Source organism: Salmo salar, chromosome ssa19 (genome assembly GCF_905237065.1).
Source record: "Salmo salar chromosome ssa19, Ssal_v3.1, whole genome shotgun sequence".
NCBI lineage: Eukaryota > Metazoa > Chordata > Actinopteri > Salmoniformes > Salmonidae > Salmo > Salmo salar.
In genome coordinates, this window is record NC_059460.1 from 47,308,622 (window position 1) to 47,333,011 (window position 24,390).

The 24,390-nt window shown below is 41.7% G+C and overlaps 2 protein-coding genes and 1 pseudogene across 2 annotated transcripts; all 3 read right to left on the minus strand.

Annotated features, from left to right (window-relative positions):
- Positions 1–1,619: 1,619 nt before the first annotated feature.
- LOC123729006 (uncharacterized) lies at positions 1,620–23,135 on the minus strand (annotated as a pseudogene).
- LOC123729007 (uncharacterized) lies at positions 12,076–15,281 on the minus strand. The gene is made up of 3 exons (XM_045702382.1): positions 13,634–15,281; positions 13,170–13,295; positions 12,076–13,057 (listed from the first exon to the last, which is right to left on the minus strand). The coding sequence occupies exons 1-3, from the start codon at positions 13,668–13,670 to the stop codon at positions 12,582–12,584; spliced, it is 639 nt and encodes a 212-aa protein (XP_045558338.1). The 5' UTR covers positions 13,671–15,281; the 3' UTR covers positions 12,076–12,581.
- LOC106596211 (uncharacterized) lies at positions 15,298–17,312 on the minus strand. Its single transcript, XM_045702383.1, has 3 exons — positions 16,280–17,312; positions 15,950–16,075; positions 15,298–15,837 (listed from the first exon to the last, which is right to left on the minus strand). The coding sequence occupies exons 1-3, from the start codon at positions 16,314–16,316 to the stop codon at positions 15,362–15,364; spliced, it is 639 nt and encodes a 212-aa protein (XP_045558339.1). The 5' UTR covers positions 16,317–17,312; the 3' UTR covers positions 15,298–15,361.
- Positions 23,136–24,390: the final 1,255 nt, after the last annotated feature.

Here is a 24,390-nt window from a genome sequence, read left to right on the forward strand (position 1 = left end):
AATTAAATCTACTACTTACTATTGTTCATACTATTTACTGTTGAGTGTCACAGTATGAGTCATAAAACGGTTCAATGGTTCCAATTGTTCAATCTGGGATTTTATAACTACTTCATATAAGGTCTGTGTTTCGTGTAGGATTACCCTGGCATGACATTTCGATAACCACGCAAATCTCTCTCTGACAAGGTAACTTTCATCAATAATTAGCATTGCGAATTTTTGAGAGTAAATTGAGGCGAATTAATTGATAAAACTCACATTGTCTGAGAATTACACGGCTATTAAAACGTCATGCCAAGGTAAACCTACACCAAACACAATTAATTATACTTTTTTATTTATTCATAATGTGAAAAATGAATGGCAGGAAAACCATTGGAACCATTTCTGTGTTTTTATCGGTATTATGACACGTGAACTGTGGCGGATTATAGCCGACATTCTGCTAATTTACTAATCGACGAAACATTTCATCTCAATACAGTTTTCTGTTCCCAAAACTAAAATATGCTACGAACAGAGTGAACTAAGTTTTGTAGACTCCACCCTTTGCCAATATTTCAAAAATGGCATTGTTTAGGAGTGCAAAGGCGAGTTGAGTTATTGAAAACGCGCACTTCATAGTAGGCGTTTCCCAACGGAAATATGCAAATATCACAGGTACAAAAGATGATACTATACTAGTCTCATCATTCTACGACAAACACACATCTATTTATATCTAATTTAATTAAAATAAATATTGTGTGACAACTTAAAGATGTGAAAAAACTTTGTGTTCATCACGAGAGGGGCAAACATTATATTAGATGACAGCTGAGGTATGTTCACAGGGGAGGGTCGTGAATAGTTACCACAGCCACAAAGTCAAATCCCCACGTATTTATACAATTTCTCTTCTTAAAAGGTGACTTTAAACCTTAACTACACCGCTAACCTTATATCTACCCCTAACCTTAAATTATGACAAAAAAGCACATTTTTGTTTTCATGAATTTTAACGATATAGCCAATTCTGCCTTTGTGGCTGTGCTATCTTGTGGCTGTGCTATCTCACCAGGAAATTAGTTAGATTTTCCTTGGCCATTAAATATAAACATTCTTACAGTAATAATTCAGCTGAAATCTTACAGCATGTTAGTTGTAAAATTGTGAGAATATGTAGATTATCTAAAACGTGTTAAGCCCTATTTTGCCATTTTTAATTAATAGGTTGTTCATAGCATATGAAATGTGAAAATTAAATCTACTACTTACTATTGTTCATACTATTTACTGTTGAGTGTCACAGTATGAGTCATAAAACGGTTCAATGGTTCCAATTGTTCAATCTGGGATTTTATAACTACTTCATATAAGGTCTGTGTTTCGTGTAGGATTACCCTGGCATGACATTTCGATAACCACGCAAATCTCTCTCTGACAAGGTAACTTTCACCAATAATTAGCATTGCGAATTTTTGAGAGTAAATTGAGGCGAATTAATTGATAAAACTCACATTGTCTGAGAATTACACGGCTATTAAAACGTCATGCCAAGGTAAACCTACACCAAACACAATTAATTATACTTTTTTATTTATTCATAATGTGAAAAATGAATGGCAGGAAAACCATTGGAACCATTTCTGTGTTTTTATCGGTATTATGACACGTGAACTGTGGCGGATTATAGCAGTGCATACTACTGCAAAAATGCATAAAATCACAAATAATGAATACCTAATAAAAAAAGCACAACATCTGAGCCTTCTAACAGTATAAGGCATTACTAGTTACTGTTCATGGCCTTCATGATGATATGTTTTACAAGGCCATGCACTTAACATTAACATTCAACAGGTTCAAATTATGCAGAATGAGGATGAAATACTGGTGTAGTAAAATTGGCTAACGAATTGTCAAAAACATGGTTTTATATGGCACTGCAGAAATTACAAGTGTCACCCGTTCTTGCATATGACATTTTTTTATGAGAAAAGTACTGTTCTGACATTTTAAACATTGTGTATGATACAAAACCTAGAGATAGAGAGAAAGAGCTACACAGTAAGAAGTTCAGTCTAAGATTGTATTGTGTATAATGAATGTTATGAACAAACCTGTCGGCCGCGATACGGACCTAGTAGTGTGTGGGCGGAAATCCATTTGAATTGAATCACTTTTTGACAGCATCACTTTTTATTAAGCAAAATGCTTCATACAATGTTTGTCCATTTAAGAAGTGGTCAGAAAGGGACATTTTGGACCTGAATGCCAAAACCTTCAAAAGATAAAGGTGCTCAAAGTTGACCCATTTTGCATACCCCACCATACCACTGACTGAAAAAGATAAACAGTTGAGTTTGATATCATTTAAAAGCGAACAAAACAGGGTTGTCAAACTATTTTAGAATTTCTTAAAAACAAAATAAAGAAATACATTTGAACCTTTAACGTCAATTTTGGAAAAAAATTGAACTCCGATTTATTTGTAATTAGGTAAGGTACATCCAGAACCACAACACCCACAGTCATCTCGGTTTCTGTCTGCAGTCCTGATGTATCTGCAGTGACTTTCAGAGTCAACGTGTTTGTAGTCCATAAAATGCCATGTTTGTAGTCCGTTCCTCTCTAAGAAGGTGTGAATGAGTTCTCCTGTTTGTCATTGATAGAATACCATATTCATAGTCAATGAAAAATGTTTTTAGTTCATAATATGGTGCGTGGTGTTGTAAACCATGATATGCTGCCATGTTTGTAGTCCATTCCCCTCTCAAAGGAAGATGTGGAAGATCAGTGACTTGAGGCTTCTACTGTTGGGAATGTTCTGGACGGAGTACTTGATGGCTTTGTAGAACCTAGGACACGTTCCCAGGTGAGAGAGTGGCGAACGTCGCACTGTCCGGCGGTTGTTATGCATTCTCCAGAACCCGATGGAGTAACGGGATAACACCTCGATGCTGACGGTGTGTTGCCCGGGCGACCACTGGGTCAGTCTGACGACTGTAACCATGGAGCCAAAGCCGCAGGAGTGACAAGTCACGCCACGAAACACAGACTCCTCGGGGCATAGCGACACGCCTCTCTCCCACGATATACCTCCATCCTCCCCCCCTCTCCCATGTCACCTAGGTTACACAGGGCCACAAGACACACACCCTCCAGAGGCTGGTTGCTTTTAAAACCCAGCAGGATTCCGACCAGCCTAGGGACCGCCCCCAAACGCAACAACTGCTCCTGTTGACACCCTGAGAGAGAGAGAGATATGTGTAAGAAAGGGTAGGTTAAGGGCTTAGACTTGAAGCGTTAGAGATAAGGCTGTGGTCGAGGGTTAGGGGTCAGTGGTTAGCGATGACTCACGGCTCTCGTAGCAGATACGAGCGATAGCGCGGCCAGCGTGTATCAGTAGCTCCTGATCCCTGGAGAGCAGCACAGACAGCAGAGCAGATGACACCCCTGTCTCACCACACCTCTCCCTGATCACCGCTGATGGAGAAAGAAGCAGTGAATGACAACCATGAGAGGCAGAGCGAGAGAGAGGCAGAAAGAGGCAGAGAGAGGCAGAGAGAGAGAGAGACAGAGAGAGAGAGAGAGAGAGAGAGAGAGGCAAAGAAAGAGAGAGAGAGGCAGGGAGAGAGAGAGGCAGAGAGAGAGAGGCAGAGCGAGAGAGGCAGAGAGAGAGACTTACTTTCTCTGGCCAGTTCTGACACCAGTTTAGCAGTCATTAAAGTAAGCGGTCCTCTCCTCCTAAGGGCTTGAGCCAGAGTAGGTAATACACCACTCACTGCCACCTGTTCCGCAGCCCCACGCTCTACACACCACACACACAAACAGAGATTAAATGCACAGCATCATATTAACAAGCGCAATATACACTCTTTACTGTATTCTCCCTCCATTTACCTGCAAGCCATCCAGGCATGCATGTGAATACTGTGTGTACGTGACTGTGTGAATACCTTGTGTGCCATGTAAACTCAGGCATGCCAGGATTACCCTGGCATGACATTTCGATAACCACGCAAATCTCTCTCTGACAAGGTAACTTTCATCAATAATTAGCATTGCGAATTTTTGAGAGTAAATTGAGGCGAATTAATTGATAAAACTCACATTGTCTGAGAATTACACGGCTATTAAAACGTCATGCCAAGGTTAACCTACACCAAACACAATTAATTATACTTTTTTATTTATTCATAATGTGAAAAATGAATGGCAGGAAAACCATTGGAACCATTTCTGTGTTTTTAATCGGTATTATGACACGTGAACTGTGGCGGATTATAGAAGTGCATACTACTGCAAAAATGCATAAAATCACAAATAATGAATACCTAATAAAAAAAGCACAAAATCTGAGCCTTCTAACAGCATAAGGCATTACTAGTTACTGTTCATGGCCTTCATGATGATATGTTTTACAAGGCCATCCACTTAACATTAACATTCAACAGGTTCAAATTATGCAGAATGAGGATGAAATACTGGTGTAGTAAAATTGGCTAACGAATTGTCAAAAACATGGTTTTATATGGCATTGCAGAAATTACAAGTGTCACCCGTTCTTGCATATGACATTTTTTTATGAGAAAAGTACTGTTCTGACATTTTAAACATTGTGTATGATACAAAACCTAGAGATAGAGAGAAAGAGCTACACAGTAAGAAGTTCAGTCTAAGATTGTATTGTGTATAATGAATGTTATGAACAAACCTGTCGGCCGCGATACGGACCTAGTAGTGTGTGGGGGGAAATCCATTTGAATTTAATCACTTTTTGACAGCATCACTTTTGATTAAGCAAAATGTTTCATACAATGTTTGTCCATTTAAGAAGTGGTCAGAAAGGGACATTTTGGACCTGAATGCCAAAACCTTCAAAAGATAAAGGTGCTCAAAGTTGACCCATTTTGCATACCCCACCATACCACTGACTGAAAAAGATAAACAGTTGAGTTTGATATCATTTAAAAGCGAACAAAACAGGGTTGTCAAACTATTTTAGAATTTCTTAAAAACAAAATAAAGAAATACATTTGAACCTTTAACGTCAATTTAAAAAAAAATTGAACTCCGATTTATTTCTAATTAGGTAAGGTACATCCAGAACCACAACACCCACAGTCATCTCGGTTTCTGTCTGCAGTCCTGATGTATCTGCAGTGACTTTCAGAGTCAACGTGTTTGTAGTCCATAAAATGCCATGTTTGTAGTCCGTTCCTCTCTAAGAAGGTGTGAATGAGTTCTCCTGTTTGTCATTGATAGAATACCATATTCATAGTCAATGAAAAATGTTTTTAGTTCATAATATGGTGCGTTAATTGTAAACCATGATATGCTGTGTGAATACCTTGTGTGCCATGTAAACTCAGCAAAAAAAAGAAACGTCCCTTTTTCAGGACCCTGTCTTTCAAAGATAATTTATACAAATCCAAATAAATTCACAGATCTTCATTGTAAAGGGTTTAAACATTGTTTCCCAAGCTTGTTCAATGAACCATAAACAATTAATGAACATGCACCTGTGGAACGGTCAGGAGATGCACTGCAGTACTTAATGCAGCTGGTGGCCACACCAGATACTGACTGTTACTTTTGATTTTGACCCCCCCTTTGTTCAGGGACACATTATTCCATTTCTGTTAGTCACATGTCGGTGGAACATGTTCAGTTTATGTCTCAGTTGTTGAATCTTGTTAAGTTCATACAAATATTTACACATGTTAAGTTTACTGAAAAAAACGCAGTTGACAGTGAGAGGACGTTTCTTTTTTTGCTGAGTTTATGTACATTGTGTATGGTTTGTTTACGCGTGTGTGAGTTTAATCCAGGCAGGTTAATCAACCCTGTGACCTTTTCGCCTCTCTCTCCTGTTTCGTCTCTCTTTCTCCCTCCCTCCCTCTCTCTCTCTCTCTCAGACACAAATGGCTTAGCGACTGTTTGTCCAATTGGTCACGCATCCAACTCTCCCGCTCTCAACCCCTTCCTTCCTTCTCTCCCTTGTTCCTCACTTGTTACCACAAATTTCTCTTCTTAAAATGTGATTTTAAACCTAACCTTAACCCTAAACTGAAAAACACACTGCTAACCCTAACCTAAAATAAGACCAAAAAGCTCATTTTGGTGTTCATGAATTTCTACGATATTTTGACTTTGTGGCTGTGGTAACTAATGGAAACCCTCCCTCCCATCCTGTTTAACAAAGGCTTGGCTACTGTACATAATATACTTTTGGAGAATAGACAAAATCAAAGTTCTCCCTTGAAGGAAAGGCCACGTTTTTGTGTAATTTTTGGTTTTGTTGGCAGGTAGTGTCCTCTTTGCTGTGGTCAGAAGTGTGTGTGTGTGTGTGTGTGTGTGTGTGTGTGTGTGTGTGTGTGTGTGTGTGTGTGACTCACGTTTTTCCTGTATGACAGTAAGTACTGTTTCCAGGTGAGGTCGGAGTGCATCCTCGATGAGATCAGTGCTGACCACAATGGCATCTAATGCATTAGTGAGAGGGTCTGAGAGGGTGAGAGAGAGAGATGATTGAATATGAATACTTCCTGTACCAGTTCGCTTGTTACGATCTCCCTATAACCATATTACAGCATTGGTTAATACGTTTGGCTATGGGCTGGGAGACCTGGGGTCAAGACCCTTCAATATGAACCCTGGTACAGTAAAATGATGGTGAGCTCTGGCATCGTTTTCATCCCACTTCAAGTACTGATTTGAAATGAATAACATTGTACCACATATACATGACAGCGCTATAGACACCACAAGCAGACGTGAGTCGGACTCATGGCCTGGTGATGAGGTACCCCTGCCCCCGACTTCAAAATCAGTTTCACCTTCAGCCCAGGAGGGAATTACCTCTTGGTTTAACGGTCAAGACGTTGGTTTCTCCCATTGGAGACCCGGGTTCAGTTCCCCGCCTGTGACACATACAACACGTACCCTACTGAGTAGTGTAAACATAAGTGACCATGTCAGTCTATACTTAAGCAATAAGGCACGAGGGTTGTGGCATATGGCCATTATACCACGGCTAAGGGCTGTATCAAGGCACTCCGCTTTTCGTTGTGCAAAAGAACAGCTCTTAGCCGTGGTATATTGGCCATATACCACAAACCCCCGAGCTGTCACTGGTTACCAACGTAATTTAGCAGTAAAAAATAAACCTTTAGTCATACCCCAGGGCTCGAACCACCCAGTTTATAATGTACTGATAAAGAAGTGTAAGGTCCATAGCAACAGCAGCTGTATCAGGTCACATAGTATCTCCTCTCCCGTGGCACGCTGCACACACTGGCGCCATGCTACTGTTCATAACAAATGAAGCGATATCCGTGGTGTAATGCTCAGTGCTCAATAGTATGTTTAAGTAGGTGTGTGGCTCAGTCCAACACAGCGTAGTGTCCATCTTCACACACCAAACTTAAAAAGAAAATGCAATTCTACTCTACAATCGCGCATACCAACACTAATCACTCACCTTTGGGTACCACTGGCAGTAGTCGACCGGAGTCACTGGTCGGCCGCAGTCTATCCATGTGTGTGTGTTGTGGGTGTGTATGCGTGCATATGTGTCAGTATAGACTCCCATCCGGCCTTTTTGTTGCAGTCGTTTCTCAAATCTTCTGTCAGCCAAACAATGTTCTCTGCACTTCACCTCTCCTCCTTTCCCCTTTTCTTATCCGTATCTCTTCGCCAGCTTTCTGGAACATCTGTCTGTTGCTGTTTCAGACACCGTCTTCTCCTTTCTTTCTACCTCGTCCCTCTTCCTCACTGTCCCTTTCTCTATGATAAGCTCAGCAAGCTACGAATCCATTTATTTCCTTCTTGCTTTTAATGTTACATATTCCGTACTCCCGCTCTTTCAGGCGTGTTTCTTTCTCTCCTACTCTTACTCCTGTGCTCTCCCTCCCTCCCTCCCTCCCTCCTCTACACTAATACAGAGTAAATCCTAATTCCCTGCAAAGCTGCTCTCCCTCGGTCACTCCCTCCCTTTCACCCGCTGTGTTGGCAGGTAGTACAGTACCACAGTAAACATATCCTTACAACCTAAAGTCAAACAGGGACATGGTTCCAATCGTTTTTCTACCCTTAATTCTTCTATGGGATTTTAGAAACACTTACAATTCCTTTTCTCAATATATTTGCCTGTATTTACCCTCATCAAATGAAATGCTGATTAGCTGCTAATGTGGCTTTCATAAAGAACTACAAATGCCATGATGATCTGGACGAGGCTGCCAAATCGAGGCAAAATGAAACATCTCTGGATTAACTATCTAAAGTTAGCTAAATGTTGTAATGAATAAATTGGCAACATTTCTTTAAATTGACAATTCTGAACTGTCTTCTGCAAGTTCTAAATTGACACAATACCTGTTAGCAAAGGTGTCAGCTAGAGAAGAGGTGCAGGACTTGGCAGGGATTTATGGTCTTGCATTATGTCCACTTTGATGTTAATTAGCAATTTTGAATCAGAGCCGAATACATTGAATAAAGTCAACCTTGTCCAAAAGAGATTTACATGGTTATCAAAACGCCATGCCAGGGTAAGCCTACATGAAACACAGCCCTTATTTTAGGCGTTTCTAAAATCCCCTTTGGGAACAATGAATGGTGGAAAAAGGATTGGAACCATTTCCCTGTTTGACCGCCAGTTGTATGGGGCTTGATAGGCCCTTGGCTTGGTTGACTCGACCGATTTACATTTGGCTGACTGAGCAAGGTGTTTCGCTAATCCTTGTAGTGAGGATTTCTTACTGCGTAGTTCTTTAGAATGCAGGACGATTTGTAGATCAGTGGTTCTGCACAGCATCTTGCTCAAACAATTTTAAAGTAGTACATTTCCTTATTTGTGTTTTGAAAAAAAGCTTAAGGCTAATAATGCTCTGATCATTGTCTGATCGCTCCCAACCCATAGGAATGCCCACCCAGTTTACTTTAAAATTGTGGAAGCCCTCTACAGGTGAATAACTCCCCTACTGCAAGCTGTGAGAACAGCAGGAAAGAGTGATCTATGATCCTGCCTGTCCAGATGGGAGGAAGGTTTATCTCATGCGTTAAATACTTTAAGATTTCTGCAGCATCTGTTTATCTAACTTGAGGTTTAGCCTTTATAGTCCAATGAGTGTGTGTTTGATACAGCCAGAGGCTGACTGTTAGTAATTAATCAATGAGTGACAGGAATATTAGGGTTTTATGGTTACTGTCTGGTTGTCTTTAGTTTATTGATATTAAACATAAAACATTTTCTTTAGATGTACATGTTTTTTTTAGATGTAGTGAAAAAGCAATTAACCCTCCCAATTTTACTTTTGCTGTTCTAAAATGGATGTACAGCCTTCGACGGCTATGATTGAAGCTTAGGCTCGCAGGCAGTTTTTGGCCTTGCATGCTGTTGGATTTGTTGATTTTAAATGTGTAATAAACCCAACCTTTCTAACCATCAATAGGATAATCTAGCTAATTAGATAGGCATGTCAGTCTGTTAGCGCTTCATCAAACGCAGAACCAGATTGCCACTGTGTCTTAGTTTCAATCTCAGACCTGTTGTTACGCACAATAACCTGTTGATGGTTGGAATTAAACACACGCTAAATCGGACATAGGAAACTCTGAAATTTGGTTGAACGCGGCACGTGTATAACTACAATCGAGTGGGACATTACTGAGTTTCCTAGTTCGGACTAGCACGTGAACGAGGCAAGTCAGAGACATGTTCAAGTCTTCTGTGCAAGCAACATTTTATTTATAATTGTAAACAAAACAGAAGTAACCAAGAGCTAAAAAGTATAAAGACATGTCTATGTGAAACATTTACCAAACCACGTCAATTTACAGAGTAGAAAGTCTGCACTAGGCTACACATATATTTTCTGCCTCAATGGCAATGTCCATGCTAAAACGGGTTATATCCATCTAGTCCACCACCTATCTCTACATGTGAGGCAGAGCTCCTCGCTCCCTAAAATCTCTCTGAATGTACTAAAACACCCAACCGCCAAAACAGTGAGATAGAGACATCAACTAGCTTCAGCAACTCTATAGAAAAGTATTCTCAAACTCCACTGCATGTGCAGGATTTTGGTCCATCCCTGCTCTAACACCCCTGATTCTACTAATTGTCTGTTCATCAAGACCTTGATTATCTGAATCAGGTGTTAGCAGTAGCTCTTCAGGACCAGAGTCAGAGAACCCTGATCTAGGCTTGGCTCTCTCTACACAAAGGAATCACCATGCTTTGGAAAATTACAACTTTAATATAAAGTTGTCCCAATAGTCAATGTAAATATATTACAGTAATTTACAATTTAGTCAATGTGTTCCAAGGCACTTAAACTCTTTTGCCTCTTCCTCTTCCATTTCTGTCCTCACATCACTGAGTGCTAAGTCCACTTCCCAAATCAAAACTTGGCCCCTACCCCCTAGGTATAATAATGGCACCGGAGGGGATGGCTGCCGTTTTACAGGCTCCTAACCAATTGTGCTATTTTTGTGTGTTATTTTCACATTGTTTGTAACTTATTTTGTACATAATGTTGCTGCTACCGTCTCTTATGACCGAAAAGAGCTTCTGGACATCAGAAATGCGATTACTCACCTCGAACTGGACAAAGATATTTTCTTTAATGAGTCCGACGCGAAGGATATACTGCTTCTCCGAGACCAGGCCCAAATCCATGTCATTCGCATGAAGAAAATAATGAAATACAGGGGGCGGAGATCGGTTCTATTGGCCAACGTGCAATCACTGAAAAATAAACTGGATGATCTCCGTTCGAGACTGTCCTACCAACGGGACATTAAAAACTAAATATCTTATGTTTCACTGAGTCGTTGCTGAACGACGACACGGATAATATACATTTGGCTGGGTTTTCCGTGCATCGGCAGGACAGAACAGCTACGTCTGGTAATACGAGGGGTGGGGGTCTGTGTCTATTTGTCAATAACAGCTGGTGTGCGATGTCTAGGTATTGCTTGCCTGAGGTAGAGTACCTCATGAGAAGCTGTAGACCATACTATTTACCAAGAGAGTTTATCTATATTTTTCGTAGCAGTCCATTTACCAACACAAACCGATGCTGGCACTAAGACTGCACTCAACGAGCTGTATAAGGTCTAAGCAAACAAGAAAATGCTCATCCAGAAGAGGCTTCCTAGTGGCCAGAGACTTTAATGCAGGCACGTTTTAAACCGTTTAACCTCATTTTACCTCACCTAATTTCTACCAGCATGTCACATGTGCAACCAGTGGGAAAAAAATATTCTTGACCACCTTTACTCCACACACAGAGATGCATACAAAGCTCGCCCTCAATTTGGCAAATCTCACCATAATTCTATCCTACTGATTCCTGCCTACAAGCAAAAACTAAAGCAGGAATTACCAGTGACTCGATCAATACGGAAGTGGTCAGATGACGCGGACGCATGTGAAAAATGAATGGCGGGAAAACCATTGGAACCATTTCTGTGTTTTTATCGGTATTATGACACGTGAACTGTGGCGGATTATAGCAGTGCATACTACTGCAAAAATGCATAAAATCACAAATAATGAATACCTAATAAAAAAAGCACAACATCTGAGCCTTCTAACAGTATAAGGCATTACTAGTTACTGTTCATGGCCTTCATGATGATATGTTTTACAAGGCCATGCACTTAACATTAACATTCAACAGGTTCAAATTATGCAGAATGAGGATGAAATACTGGTGTAGTAAAATTTGCTAACGAATTGTCAAAAACATGGTTTTATATGGCACTGCAGAAATTACAAGTGTCACCCGTTCTTGCATATGACATTTTTTTATGAGAAAAGTACTGTTCTGACATTTTAAACATTGTGTATGATACAAAACCTAGAGATAGAGAGAAAGAGCTACACAGTAAGAAGTTCAGTCTAAGATTGTATTGTGTATAATGAATGTTATGAACAAACCTGTCGGCCGCGATACGGACCTAGTAGTGTGTGGGCGGAAATCCATTTGAATTGAATCACTTTTTGACAGCATCACTTTTTATTAAGCATTTTGGACCTGAATGCCAAAACCTTCAAAAGATAAAGGTGCTCAAAGTTGACCCATTTTGCATACCCCACCATACCATGATACATGTCTTCATCACTGACTGAAAAAGATAAACAGTTAAGTTTGATATCATTTAAAAGCGAACAAAACAGGGTTGTCAAACTATTTTAGAATTTCTTAAAAACAAAATAAAGAAATACATTTGAACCTTTAACGTCAATTTTGGAAAAAAATTGAACTCCGATTTATTTCTAATTAGGTAAGGTACATCCAGAACCACAACACCCACAGTCATCTCGGTTTCTGTCTGCAGTCCTGATGTATCTGCAGTGACTTTCAGAGTCAACGTGTTTGTAGTCCATAAAATGCCATGTTTGTAGTCCGTTCCTCTCTAAGAAGGTGTGAATGAGTTCTCCTGTTTGTCATTGATAGAATACCATATTCATAGTCAATGAAAAATGTTTTTAGTTCATAATATGGTGCGTTGTTTGTAAACCATGATATGCTGCCATGTTTGTAGTCCATAATATGCTGCCATGTTTGTAGTCCATTCCCCTCTCAAAGGAAGATGTGGAAGATCAGTGACTTGAGGCTTCTACTGTTGGGAATGTTCTGGACGGAGTACTTGATGGCTTTGTAGAACCTAGGACACGTTCCCAGGTGAGAGAGTGGCGAACGTCGCACTGTCCGGTGGTTGTTATGCATTGTCCAGAACCCGATGGAGTAACGGGATAACACCTCGATGCTGACGGTGTGTTGCCCGGGCGACCACTGGGTCAGTCTGACGACTGTAACCATGGAGCCAAAGCCGCAGGAGTGACAAGTCACGCCACGAAACACAGACTCCTCGGGGCATAGCGACACGCCTCTCTCCCACGATATACCTCCATCCTCCCCCCCCTCTCCCATGTCACCTAGGTTACACAGGGCCACAAGACACACACCCTCCAGAGGCTGGTTGCTTTTAAAACCCAGCAGGATTCCGACCAGCCTAGGGACCGCCCCCAAACGCAACAACTGCTCCTGTTGACACCCTGAGAGAGAGAGAGATATGTGTAAGAAAGGGTAGGTTAAGGGCTTAGACTTGAAGCGTTAGAGATAAGGCTGTGGTAGAGGGTTAGGGGTCAGTGGTTAGCGATGACTCACGGCTCTCGTAGCAGATACGAGCGATAGCGCGGCCAGCGTGTATCAGTAGCTCCTGATCCCTGGAGAGCAGCACAGACAGCAGAGCAGATGACACCCCTGTCTCACCACACCTCTCCCTGATCACCGCTGATGGAGAAAGAAGCAGTGAATGACAACCATGAGAGGCAGAGCGAGAGAGAGGCAGAAAGAGGCAGAGAGAGAGAGGCAGAGAGAGGCAGAGAGAGAGAGAGACAGAGAGAGAGAGACAGAGAGAGAGAGGCAAAGAAAGAGAGCGAGAGGCAGGGAGAGAGAGAGGCAGAGCGAGAGAGGCAGAGAGAGGAAGAGAGAGAGGCAGAGAGAGAGAGAGAGAGAGAGAGAGAGAGAGAGAGAGAGAGAGAGAGGCAAAGAAAGAGAGAGAGAGGCAGGGAGAGAGAGAGGCAGAGAGAGAGAGAGGCAGAGCGAGAGAGGCAGAGAGAGAGACTTACTTTCTCTGGCCAGTTCTGACACCAGTTTAGCAGTCATTAAAGTAAGCGGTCCTCTCCTCCTAAGGGCTTGAGCCAGAGTAGGTAATACACCACTCACTGCCACCTGTTCCGCAGCCCCACGCTCTACACACCACACACACACAAACAGAGATTAAATGCACAGCATCATATTAACAAGCGCAATATACACTCTTTACTGTATTCTCCCTCCATTTACCTGCAAGCCATCCAGGCATGCATGTGAATACTGTGTGTACGTGACTGTGTGAATACCTTGTGTGCCATGTAAACTCAGGCATGCCAGGATTACCCTGGCATGACATTTCGATAACCACGCAAATCTCTCTCTGACAAGGTAACTTTCATCAATAATTAGCATTGCGAATTTTTGAGAGTAAATTGAGGCGAATTAATTGATAAAACTCACATTGTCTGAGAATTACACGGCTATTAAAACGTCATGCCAAGGTTAACCTACACCAAACACAATTAATTATACTTTTTTATTTATTCATAATGTGAAAAATGAATGGCAGGAAAACCATTGGAACCATTTCTGTGTTTTTAATCGGTATTATGACACGTGAACTGTGGCGGATTATAGCAGTGCATACTACTGCAAAAATGCATAAAATCACAAATAATGAATACCTAATAAAAAAAGCACAAAATCTGAGCCTTCTAACAGTATAAGGCATTACTAGTTACTGTTCATGGCCTTCATGATGATATGTTTTACAAGGCCATCCACTTAACATTAACATTCAACAGGTTCAAATTATGCAGAATGAGGATGAAATACTGGTGTAGTAAAATTGGCTAACGAATTGTCAAAAACATGGTTTTATATGGCACTGCAGAAATTACAAGTGTCACCCGTTCTTGCATATGACATTTTTTTATGAGAAAAGTACTGTTCTGACATTTTAAACATTGTGTATGATACAAAACCTAGAGATAGAGAGAAAGAGCTACACAGTAAGAAGTTCAGTCTAAGATTGTATTGTGTATAATGAATGTTATGAACAAACCTGTCGGCCGCGATACGGACCTAGTAGTGTGTGGGGGGAAATCCATTTGAATTTAATCACTTTTTGACAGCATCACTTTTGATTAAGCAAAATGTTTCATACAATGTTTGTCCATTTAAGAAGTGGTCAGAAAGGGACATTTTGGACCTGAATGCCAAAACCTTCAAAAGATAAAGGTGCTCAAAGTTGACCCATTTTGCATACCCCACCATACCATGATACATGTCTTCATCACTGACTGAAAAAGATAAACAGTTGAGTTTGATATCATTTAAAAGCGAACAAAACAGGGTTGTCAAACTATTTTAGAATTTCTTAAAAACAAAATAAAGAAATACATTTGAACCTTTAACGTCAATTTTGGAAAAAAATTGAACTCCGATTTATTTGTAATTAGGTAAGGTACATCCAGAACCACAACACCCACAGTCATCTCGGTTTCTGTCTGCAGTCCTGATGTATCTGCAGTGACTTTCAGAGTCAACGTGTTTGTAGTCCATAAAATGCCATGTTTGTAGTCCGTTCCTCTCTAAGAAGGTGTGAATGAGTTCTCCTGTTTGTCATTGATAGAATACCATATTCATAGTCAATGAAAAATGTTTTTAGTTCATAATATGGTGCGTGTAATTGTAAACCATGATATGCTGCCATGTTTGTAGTCCATAATATGCTGCCATGTTTGTAGTCCATTCCCCTCTCAAAGGAAGATGTGGAAGATCAGTGACTTGAGGCTTCTACTGTTGGGAATGTTCTGGACGGAGTACTTGATGGCTTTGTAGAACCTAGGACACGTTCCCAGGTGAGAGAGTGGCGAACGTCGCACTGTCCGGCGGTTGTTATGCATTCTCCAGAACCCGATGGAGTAACGGGATAACACCTCGATGCTGACGGTGTGTTGCCCGGGCGACCACTGGGTCAGTCTGACGACTGTAACCATGGAGCCAAAGCCGCAGGAGTGACAAGTCACGCCACGAAACACAGACTCCTCGGGGCATAGCGACACGCCTCTCTCCCACGATATACCTCCATCCTCCCCCCCCTCTCCCATGTCACCTAGGTTACACAGGGCCACAAGACACACACCCTCCAGAGGCTGGTTGCTTTTAAAACCCAGCAGGATTCCGACCAGCCTAGGGACCGCCCCCAAACGCAACAACTGCTCCTGTTGACACCCTGAGAGAGAGAGAGATATGTGTAAGAAAGGGTAGGTTAAGGGCTTAGACTTGAAGCGTTAGAGATAAGGCTGTGGTCGAGGGTTAGGGGTCAGTGGTTAGCGATGACTCACGGCTCTCGTAGCAGATACGAGCGATAGCGCGGCCAGCGTGTATCAGCAGCTCCTGATCCCTGGAGAGCAGCACAGACAGCAGAGCAGATGACACCCCTGTCTCACCACACCTCTCCCTGATCACCGCTGATGGAGAAAGAAGCAGTGAATGACAACCATGAGAGGCAGAGCGAGAGAGAGGCAGAAAGAGGCAGAGAGAGGCAGAGAGAGAGAGAGACAGAGAGAGAGAGAGAGAGAGAGAGAGAGGCAAAGAAAGAGAGAGAGAGGCAGGGAGAGAGAGAGGCAGAGAGAGAGAGAGGCAGAGCGAGAGAGGCAGAGAGAGAGACTTACTTTCTCTGGCCAGTTCTGACTCCAGTTTAGCAGTCATTAAAGTAAGCGGTCCTCTCCTCCTAAGGGCTTGAGCCAGAGTAGGTAATACACCACTCACTGCCACCTGTTCCGCAGCCCCACGCTCTACACACCACACACACACAAACAGAGATTAAATGCACAGCATCATATTAACAAGCGCAATATACACTCTTTACTGTATTCTCCCTCCATTTACCTGCAAGCCATCCAGGCATGCATGTGAATACTGTGTGTACGTGACTGTGTGAATACCTTGTGTGCCATGTAAACTCAGGCATGCCAGGATTACCCTGGCATGACATTTCGATAACCACGCAAATCTCTCTCTGACAAGGTAACTTTCATCAATAATTAGCATTGCGAATTTTTGAGAGTAAATTGAGGCGAATTAATTGATAAAACTCACATTGTCTGAGAATTACACGGCTATTAAAACGTCATGCCAAGGTTAACCTACACCAAACACAATTAATTATACTTTTTTATTTATTCATAATGTGAAAAATGAATGGCAGGAAAACCATTGGAACCATTTCTGTGTTTTTATCGGTATTATGACACGTGAACTGTGGCGGATTATAGCAGTGCATACTACTGCAAAAAATGCATAAAATCACAAATAATGAATACCTAATAAAAAAAGCACAAAATCTGAGCCTTCTAACAGTATAAGGCATTACTGGGTACTGTTCATGGCCTTCATGATGATATGTTTTACAAGGCCATGCACTTAACATTAACATTCAACAGGTTCAAATTATGCAGAATGAGGATGAAATACTGGTGTAGTAAAATTGGCTAACGAATTGTCAAAAACATGGTTTTATATGGCACTGCAGAAATTACAAGTGTCACCCGTTCTTGCATATGACATTTTTTTATGAGAAAAGTACTGTTCTGACATTTTAAACATTGTGTATGATACAAAACCTAGAGATAGAGAGAAAGAGCTACACAGTAAGAAGTTCAGTCTAAGATTGTATTGTGTATAATGAATGTTATGAACAAACCTGTCGGCGCGATACGGACCTAGTAGTGTGTGGGGGAAATCCATTTGAATTTAATCACTTTTTGACAGCATCACTTTTGATTAAGCAAAATGTTTCATACAATGTTTGTCCATTTAAGAAGTGGTCAGAAAGGGACATTTTGGACCTGAATGCCAAAACCTTCAAAAGATAAAGGTGCTCAAAGTTGACCCATTTTGCATACCCCACCATACCATGATACATGTCTTCATCACTGACTGAAAAAGATAAACAGTTGAGTTTGATATCATTTAAAAGCGTACAAAACAGGGTTGTCAAACTATTTTAGAATTTCTTAAAAACAAAATAAAGAAATACATTTGAACCTTTAACGTCAATTTTGGAAAAAAATTGAACTCCGATTTATTTCTAATTAGGTAAGGTACATCCAGAACCACAACACCCACAGTCATCTCGGTTTCTGTCTGCAGTCCTGATGTATCTGCAGTGACTTTCAGAGTCAACGTGTTTGTAGTCCATAAAATGCCATGTTTGTAGTCCGTTCCTCTCTAAGAAGGTGTGAATGAGTTCTCCTGTTTGTCATTGATAGAATACCATATTCATAGTCAATGAAAAATGTTTTTAGTTCATAATATGGTGCGTGGTGTTGTAAACCATGATATGCTGCCATGTTTGTAGTCCATAATATGCTGCCATGTTTGTAGTCCATTCCCCTCTCAAAGGAAGATGTGGAAGATCAGTGACTTGAGGCTTCTACTGTTGGGAATGTTCTGGACGGAGTACTTGATGGCTTTGTAGAACCTAGGACACGTTCCCAGGTGAGAGAGTGGCGAACGTCGCACTGTCCGGCGGTTGTTATGCATTCTCCAGAACCCGATGGAGTAACGGGATAACACCTCGATGCTGACGGTGTGTTGCCCGGGCGACCACTGGGTCAGTCTGACGACTGTAACCATGGAGCCAAAGCCGCAGGAGTGACAAGTCACGCCACGAAACACAGACTCCTCGGGGCATAAGCGACACGCCTCTCTCCCACGATATACCTCCATCCTCCCCCCCTCTCCCATGTCACCTAGGTTACACAGGGCCACAAGACACACACCCTCCAGAGGCTGGTTGCTTTTAAAACCCAGCAGGATTCCGACCAGCCTAGGGACCGCCCCCAAACGCAACAACTGCTCCTGTTGACACCCTGAGAGAGAGAGATATGTGTAAGAAAGGGTAGGTTAAGGGCTTAGACTTGAAGCGTTAGAGATAAGGCTGTGGTCGAGGGTTAGGGGTCAGTGGTTAGCGATGACTCACGGCTCTCGTAGCAGATACGAGCGATAGCGCGGCCAGCGTGTATCAGCAGCTCCTGATCCCTGGAGAGCAGCACAGACAGCAGAGCAGATGACACCCCTGTCTCACCACACCTCTCCCTGATCACCGCTGATGGAGAAAGAAGCAGTGAATGACAACCATGAGAGGCAGAGCGAGAGAGAGGCAGAAAGAGGCAGAGAGAGGCAGAGAGAGAGAGAGACAGAGAGAGAGAGAGAGAGAGAGAGAGAGGCAAAGAAAGAGAGAGAGAGGCAGGGAGAGAGAGAGGCAGAGAGAGAGAGAGGCAGAGCGAGAGAGGCAGAGAGAGAGACTTACTTTCTCTGGCCAGTTCTGACACCAGTTTAGCAGTCATTAAAGTAAGCGGTCCTCTCCTCCTAAGGGCTTGAGCCAGAGTAGGTAATACACCACTCACTGCCACCTGTTCCGCAGCCCCACGCTCTACACACCATACACACAAACAGAGATTAAATGCACAGCATCATATTAACAAGCGCAATATACACTCTTTACTGTATTCTCCCTCCATTTACCTGCAAGCCATCCAGGCATGCATGTGAATACTGTGTGTACGTGACTGTGTGAATACCTTGTGTGCCATGTAAACTCAGGCATGCCAGGATTACCCTGGCATGACATTTCGATAACCACGCAAATCTCTCTCTGACAAGGTAACTTTCATCAATAATTAGCATTGCGAATTTTTTAGAGTAAATTGAGGCGAATTAATTAATAAAACTCACATTGTCTGAGAATTACACGGCTATTAAAACGTCATGCCAAGGTAAACCTACACCAAACACAATTAATTATACTTTTTTATTTATTCATAATGTGAAAAATGAATGGCAGGAAAACCATTGGAACCATTTCTGTGTTTTTATCGGTATTATGACACGTGAACTGTGGCGGATTATAGAAGTGCATACTACTGCAAAAAATGCATAAAATCACAAATAATGAATACCTAATAAAAAAAGCACAAAATCTGAGCCTTCTAACAGTATAAGGCATTACTGGGTACTGTTCATGGCCTTCATGATGATATGTTTTACAAGGCCATGCACTTAACATTAACATTCAACAGGTTAAAATTATGCAGAATGAGGATGAAATACTGGTGTAGTAAAATTGGCTAACGAATTGTCAAAAACATGGTTTTATATGGCACTGCAGAAATTACAAGTGTCACCCGTTCTTGCATATGACATTTTTTATGAGAAAAGTACTGTTCTGACATTTTAAACATTGTGTATGATACAAAACCTAGAGATAGAGAGAAAGAGCTACACAGTAAGAAGTTCAGTCTAAGATTGTATTGTGTATAATGAATGTTATGAACAAACCTGTCGGCCGCGATACGGACCTAGTAGTGTGTGGGGGGAAATCCATTTGAATTTAATCACTTTTTGACAGCATCACTTTTGATTAAGCAAAATGTTTCATACAATGTTTGTCCATTTAAGAAGTGGTCAGAAAGGGACATTTTGGACCTGAATGCCAAAACCTTCAAAAGATAAAGGTGCTCAAAGTTGACCCATTTTGCATACCCCACCATACCATGATACATGTCTTCATCACTGACTGAAAAAGATAAACAGTTGAGTTTGATATCATTTAAAGCGAACAAAACAGGGTTGTCAAACTATTTTAGAATTTCTTAAAAACAAAATAAAGAAATACATTTGAACCTTTAACGTCAATTTTGGAAAAAAATTGAACTCCGATTTATTTCTAATTAGGTAAGGTACATCCAGAACCACAACACCCACAGTCATCTCGGTTTCTGTCTGCAGTCCTGATGTATCTGCAGTGACTTTCAGAGTCAACGTGTTTGTAGTCCATAAAATGCCATGTTTGTAGTCCGTTCCTCTCTAAGAAGGTGTGAATGAGTTCTCCTGTTTGTCATTGATAGAATACCATATTCATAGTCAATGAAAAATGTTTTTAGTTCATAATATGGTGCGTTAATTGTAAACCATGATATGCTGTGTGAATACCTTGTGTGCCATGTAAACTCAGCAAAAAAAGAAACGTCCCTTTTTCAGGACCCTGTCTTTCAAAGATAATTTATACAAATCCAAATAAATTCACAGATCTTCATTGTAAAGGGTTTAAACATTGTTTCCCAAGCTTGTTCAATGAACCATAAACAATTAATGAACATGCACCTGTGGAACGGTCAGGAGATGCACTGCAGTACTTAATGCAGCTGGTGGCCACACCAGATACTGACTGTTACTTTTGATTTCTGACCCCCCCTTTGTTCAGGGACACATTATTCCATTTCTGTTAGTCACATGTCGGTGGAACATGTTCAGTTTATGTCTCAGTTGTTGAATCTTGTTAAGTTCATACAAATATTTACACATGTTAAGTTTACTGAAAAAACGCAGTTGACAGTGAGAGGACGTTTCTTTTTTGCGTGAGTTTATGTACATTGTGTATGGTTTGTTTACGCGTGTGTGAGTTTAATCCAGGCAGGTTAATCAACCCTGTGACCTTTTCGCCTCTCTCTCCGTTTCGTCTCTCTTTCTCCCTCCCTCCGTCTCTCTCTCTCTCTCAGACACAAATGGCTTAGCGGCTGTTTGTCCAATTGGTCACGCATCCAACTCTCCCGCTCTCAACCCCTTCCTTCCTTCTCTCCCTTGTTCCTCACTTGTTACCACAAATTTCTCTTCTTAAAATGTGATTTTAAACCTAACCTTAACCCTAAACTGAAAAACACACTGCTAACCCTAACCTAAAATAAGACCAAAAGCTCATTTTGGTGTTCATGAATTTCTACGATATTTTGACTTTGTGGCTGTGGTAACTAATGGAAACCCTCCCTCCCATCCTGTTTAACAAAAGGCTTGGCTACTGTACATAATATACTTTTGGAGAATAGACAAAATCAAAGTTCTCCCTTGAAGGAAAGGCCACGTTTTTGTGTAATTTTTGGTTTTGTTGGCAGGTAGTGTCCTCTTTGCTGTGGTCAGAAGTGTGTGTGTGTGTGTGTGTGTGGGACTCACGTTTTTCCTGTATGACAGTAAGTACTGTTTCCAGGTGAGGTCGGAGTGCATCCTCGATGAGATCAGTGCTGACCACAATGGCATCTAATGCATTAGTGAGAGGGTCTGAGAGGGTGAGAGAGGAGAGATGATTGAATATGAATACTTCCTGTACCAGTTCAGCTTGTTACGATCTCCCTATAACCATATTACAGCATTGGTTAATACGTTTGGCTATGGGCTGGGAGACCTGGGGTCAAGACCCTTCAATATGAACCCTGGTACAGTAAAATGATGGTGAGCTCTGGCATCGTTTTCATCCCACTTCAAGTACTGATTTGAAATGAATAACATTGTACCACATATACATGACAGCGCTATAGACACCACAAGCAAACGTAGCAGACGTGAGTCGGACTCATGGCCTGGTGATGAGGTACCCCTGCCCCCGACTTCAAAATCAGTTTCACCTTCAGCCCAGGAGGGAATTACCTCTTGGTTTAACGGTCAAGACGTTGGTTTCTCCCATTGGAGACCCGGGTTCAGTTCCCCGCCTGTGACACATACAACACGTACCCTACTGAGTAGTGTAAACATAAGTGACCATGTCAGTCTATACTTAAGCAATAAGGCACGGGGTTGTGGCATATGGCCATTATACCACGGCTAAGGGCTGTATCAAGGCACTCCGCTTTTCGTTGTGCAAAAGAACAGCTCTTAGCCGTGGTATATTGGCCATATACCACAAACCCCCGAGGTGTCACTGGTTACCAACGTAATTTAGCAGTAAAAAATAAACCTTTAGTCATACCCCAGGGCTCGAACCACCCAGTTTATAATGTACTGATAAAGAAGTGTAAGGTCCATAGCAACAGCAGCTGTATCAGGTCACATAGTATCTCCTCTCCCGTGGCACGCTGCACACACTGGCGCCATGCTACTGTTCATAACAAATGAAGCTGATATCCGTGGTGTAATGCTCAGTGCTCAATAGTATGTTTAATAGGTGTGTGGCTCAGTCCAACACAGCGTAGTGTCCATCTTCACACACCAAACTTAAAAGAAAATGCAATTCTACTCTACAATCGCGCATACCAACACTAATCACTCACCTTTGGGTACCACTGGCAGTAGTCGACCGGAGTCACTGGTCGGCCGCAGTCTATCCATGTCTGTGTTGTGGGTGTGTATGCGTGTCAGTATAGACTCCCATCCGGCCTTTTTGTTGCAGTCGTTTCTCAAATCTTCTGTCAGCCAAACAATGTTCTCTGCACTTCCCCTCTCCTCCTTTCCCCTTTTCTTATCCGTATCTCTTCGCCAGCTTTCTGGAACATCTGTCTGTTGCTGTTTCAGACACCGTCTTCTCCTTTCTTTCTACCTCGTCCCTCTTCCTCACTGTCCCTTTCTCTATGATAAGCTCAGCAAGCTACGAATCCATTTATTTCCTTCTTGCTTTTTATGTTACATATTCCGTACTCCCGCTCTTTCAGGCGTGTTTCTTTCTCTCCTACTCTTACTCCTGTGCTCTCCCTCCCTCCCTCCCTCCCTCCCTCCTCTACACTAATACAGAGTAAATCCTAATTCCCTGCAAAGCTGCTCTCCCTCGGTCACTCCCTCCCTTTCACCCGCTGTGTTGGCAGGTAGTACAGTACCACAGTAAACATATCCTTACAACCTAGCGGTCAAACAGGGACATGGTTCCAATCGTTTTTCTACCCTTAATTCTTCTATGGGATTTTAGAAACACTTACAATTCCTTTTCTCAATATATTTGCCTGTATTTACCCTCATCAAATGAAATGCTGATTAGCTGCTAATGTGGCTTTCATAAAGAACTACAAATGCCATGATGATCTGGACCGAGGCTGCCAAATCGAGGCAAAATGAAACATCTCTGGATTAACTATCTAAAGTTAGCTAAATGTTGTAATGAATAAATTGGCAACATTTCTTTAAATTGACAATTCTGAACTGTCTTGTGCAAGTTCTAAATTGACACAATACCTGTTAGCAAAGGTGTCAGCTAGAGAAGAGGTGCAGGACTTGGCAGGGATTTATGGTCTTGCATTATGTCCACTTTGATGTTAATTAGCAATTTTGAATCAGAGCCGAATACATTGAATAAAGTCAACCTTGTCCAAAAGAGATTTACATGGTTATCAAAACGCCATGCCAGGGTAAGCCTACATGAAACACAGCCCTGATTTTAGGCGTTTCTAAAATCCCCTTTGGGAACAATGAATGGTGGAAAAAGGATTGGAACCATTTCCCTGTTTGACCGCCAGTTGTATGGGGCTTGATAGGCCCTTGGCTTGGTTGACTCGACCGATTTACATTTGGCTGACTGAGCAAGGTGTTTCGCTAATCCTTGTAGTGAGGATTTCTTACTGCGTAGTTCTTTAGAATGCAGGACCGATTTGTAGATCAGTGGTTCTGCACAGCATCTTGCTCAAACAATTTTAAAGTAGTACATTTCCTTATTTGTGTTTTGAAAAAAAGCTTAAGGCTAATAATGCTCTGATCATTGTCTGATCGCTCCCAACCCATAGGAATGCCCACCCAGTTTACTTTAAAATTGTGGAAGCCCTCTACAGGTGAATAACTCCCCACTGCAAGCTGTGAGAACAGCAGGAAAGAGTGATCTATGATCCTGCCTGTCCAGATGGGAGGAAGGTTTATCTCATGCGTTAAATACTTTAAGATTTCTGCAGCATCTGTTTATCTAACTTGAGGTTTAGCCTTTATAGTCCAATGAGTGTGTGTTTGATACAGCCAGAGGCTGACTGTTAGTAAT

Excerpts from the sequence above, each read along its gene's own strand:
- LOC106596211 (XM_045702383.1), bottom strand. The coding sequence starts at position 16,316 with ATGACTGCTAAACTGGAGTCAGAACTGGCCAGAGAAA. Across the intron at positions 16,076-16,279 it reads GTCAGAACTGGCCAGAGAAA|CGGTGATCAGGGAGAGGTGT; the intron begins GTAAGTCTCTCT and ends TTTCTCCATCAG. Across the intron at positions 15,838-15,949 it reads TCGTATCTGCTACGAGAGCC|GGTGTCAACAGGAGCAGTTG; the intron begins GTGAGTCATCGC and ends TCTCTCTCTCAG.
- LOC123729007 (XM_045702382.1), bottom strand. The coding sequence starts at position 13,670 with ATGACTGCTAAACTGGTGTCAGAACTGGCCAGAGAAA. Across the intron at positions 13,296-13,633 it reads GTCAGAACTGGCCAGAGAAA|CGGTGATCAGGGAGAGGTGT; the intron begins GTAAGTCTCTCT and ends TTTCTCCATCAG. Across the intron at positions 13,058-13,169 it reads TCGTATCTGCTACGAGAGCC|GGTGTCAACAGGAGCAGTTG; the intron begins GTGAGTCATCGC and ends TCTCTCTCTCAG.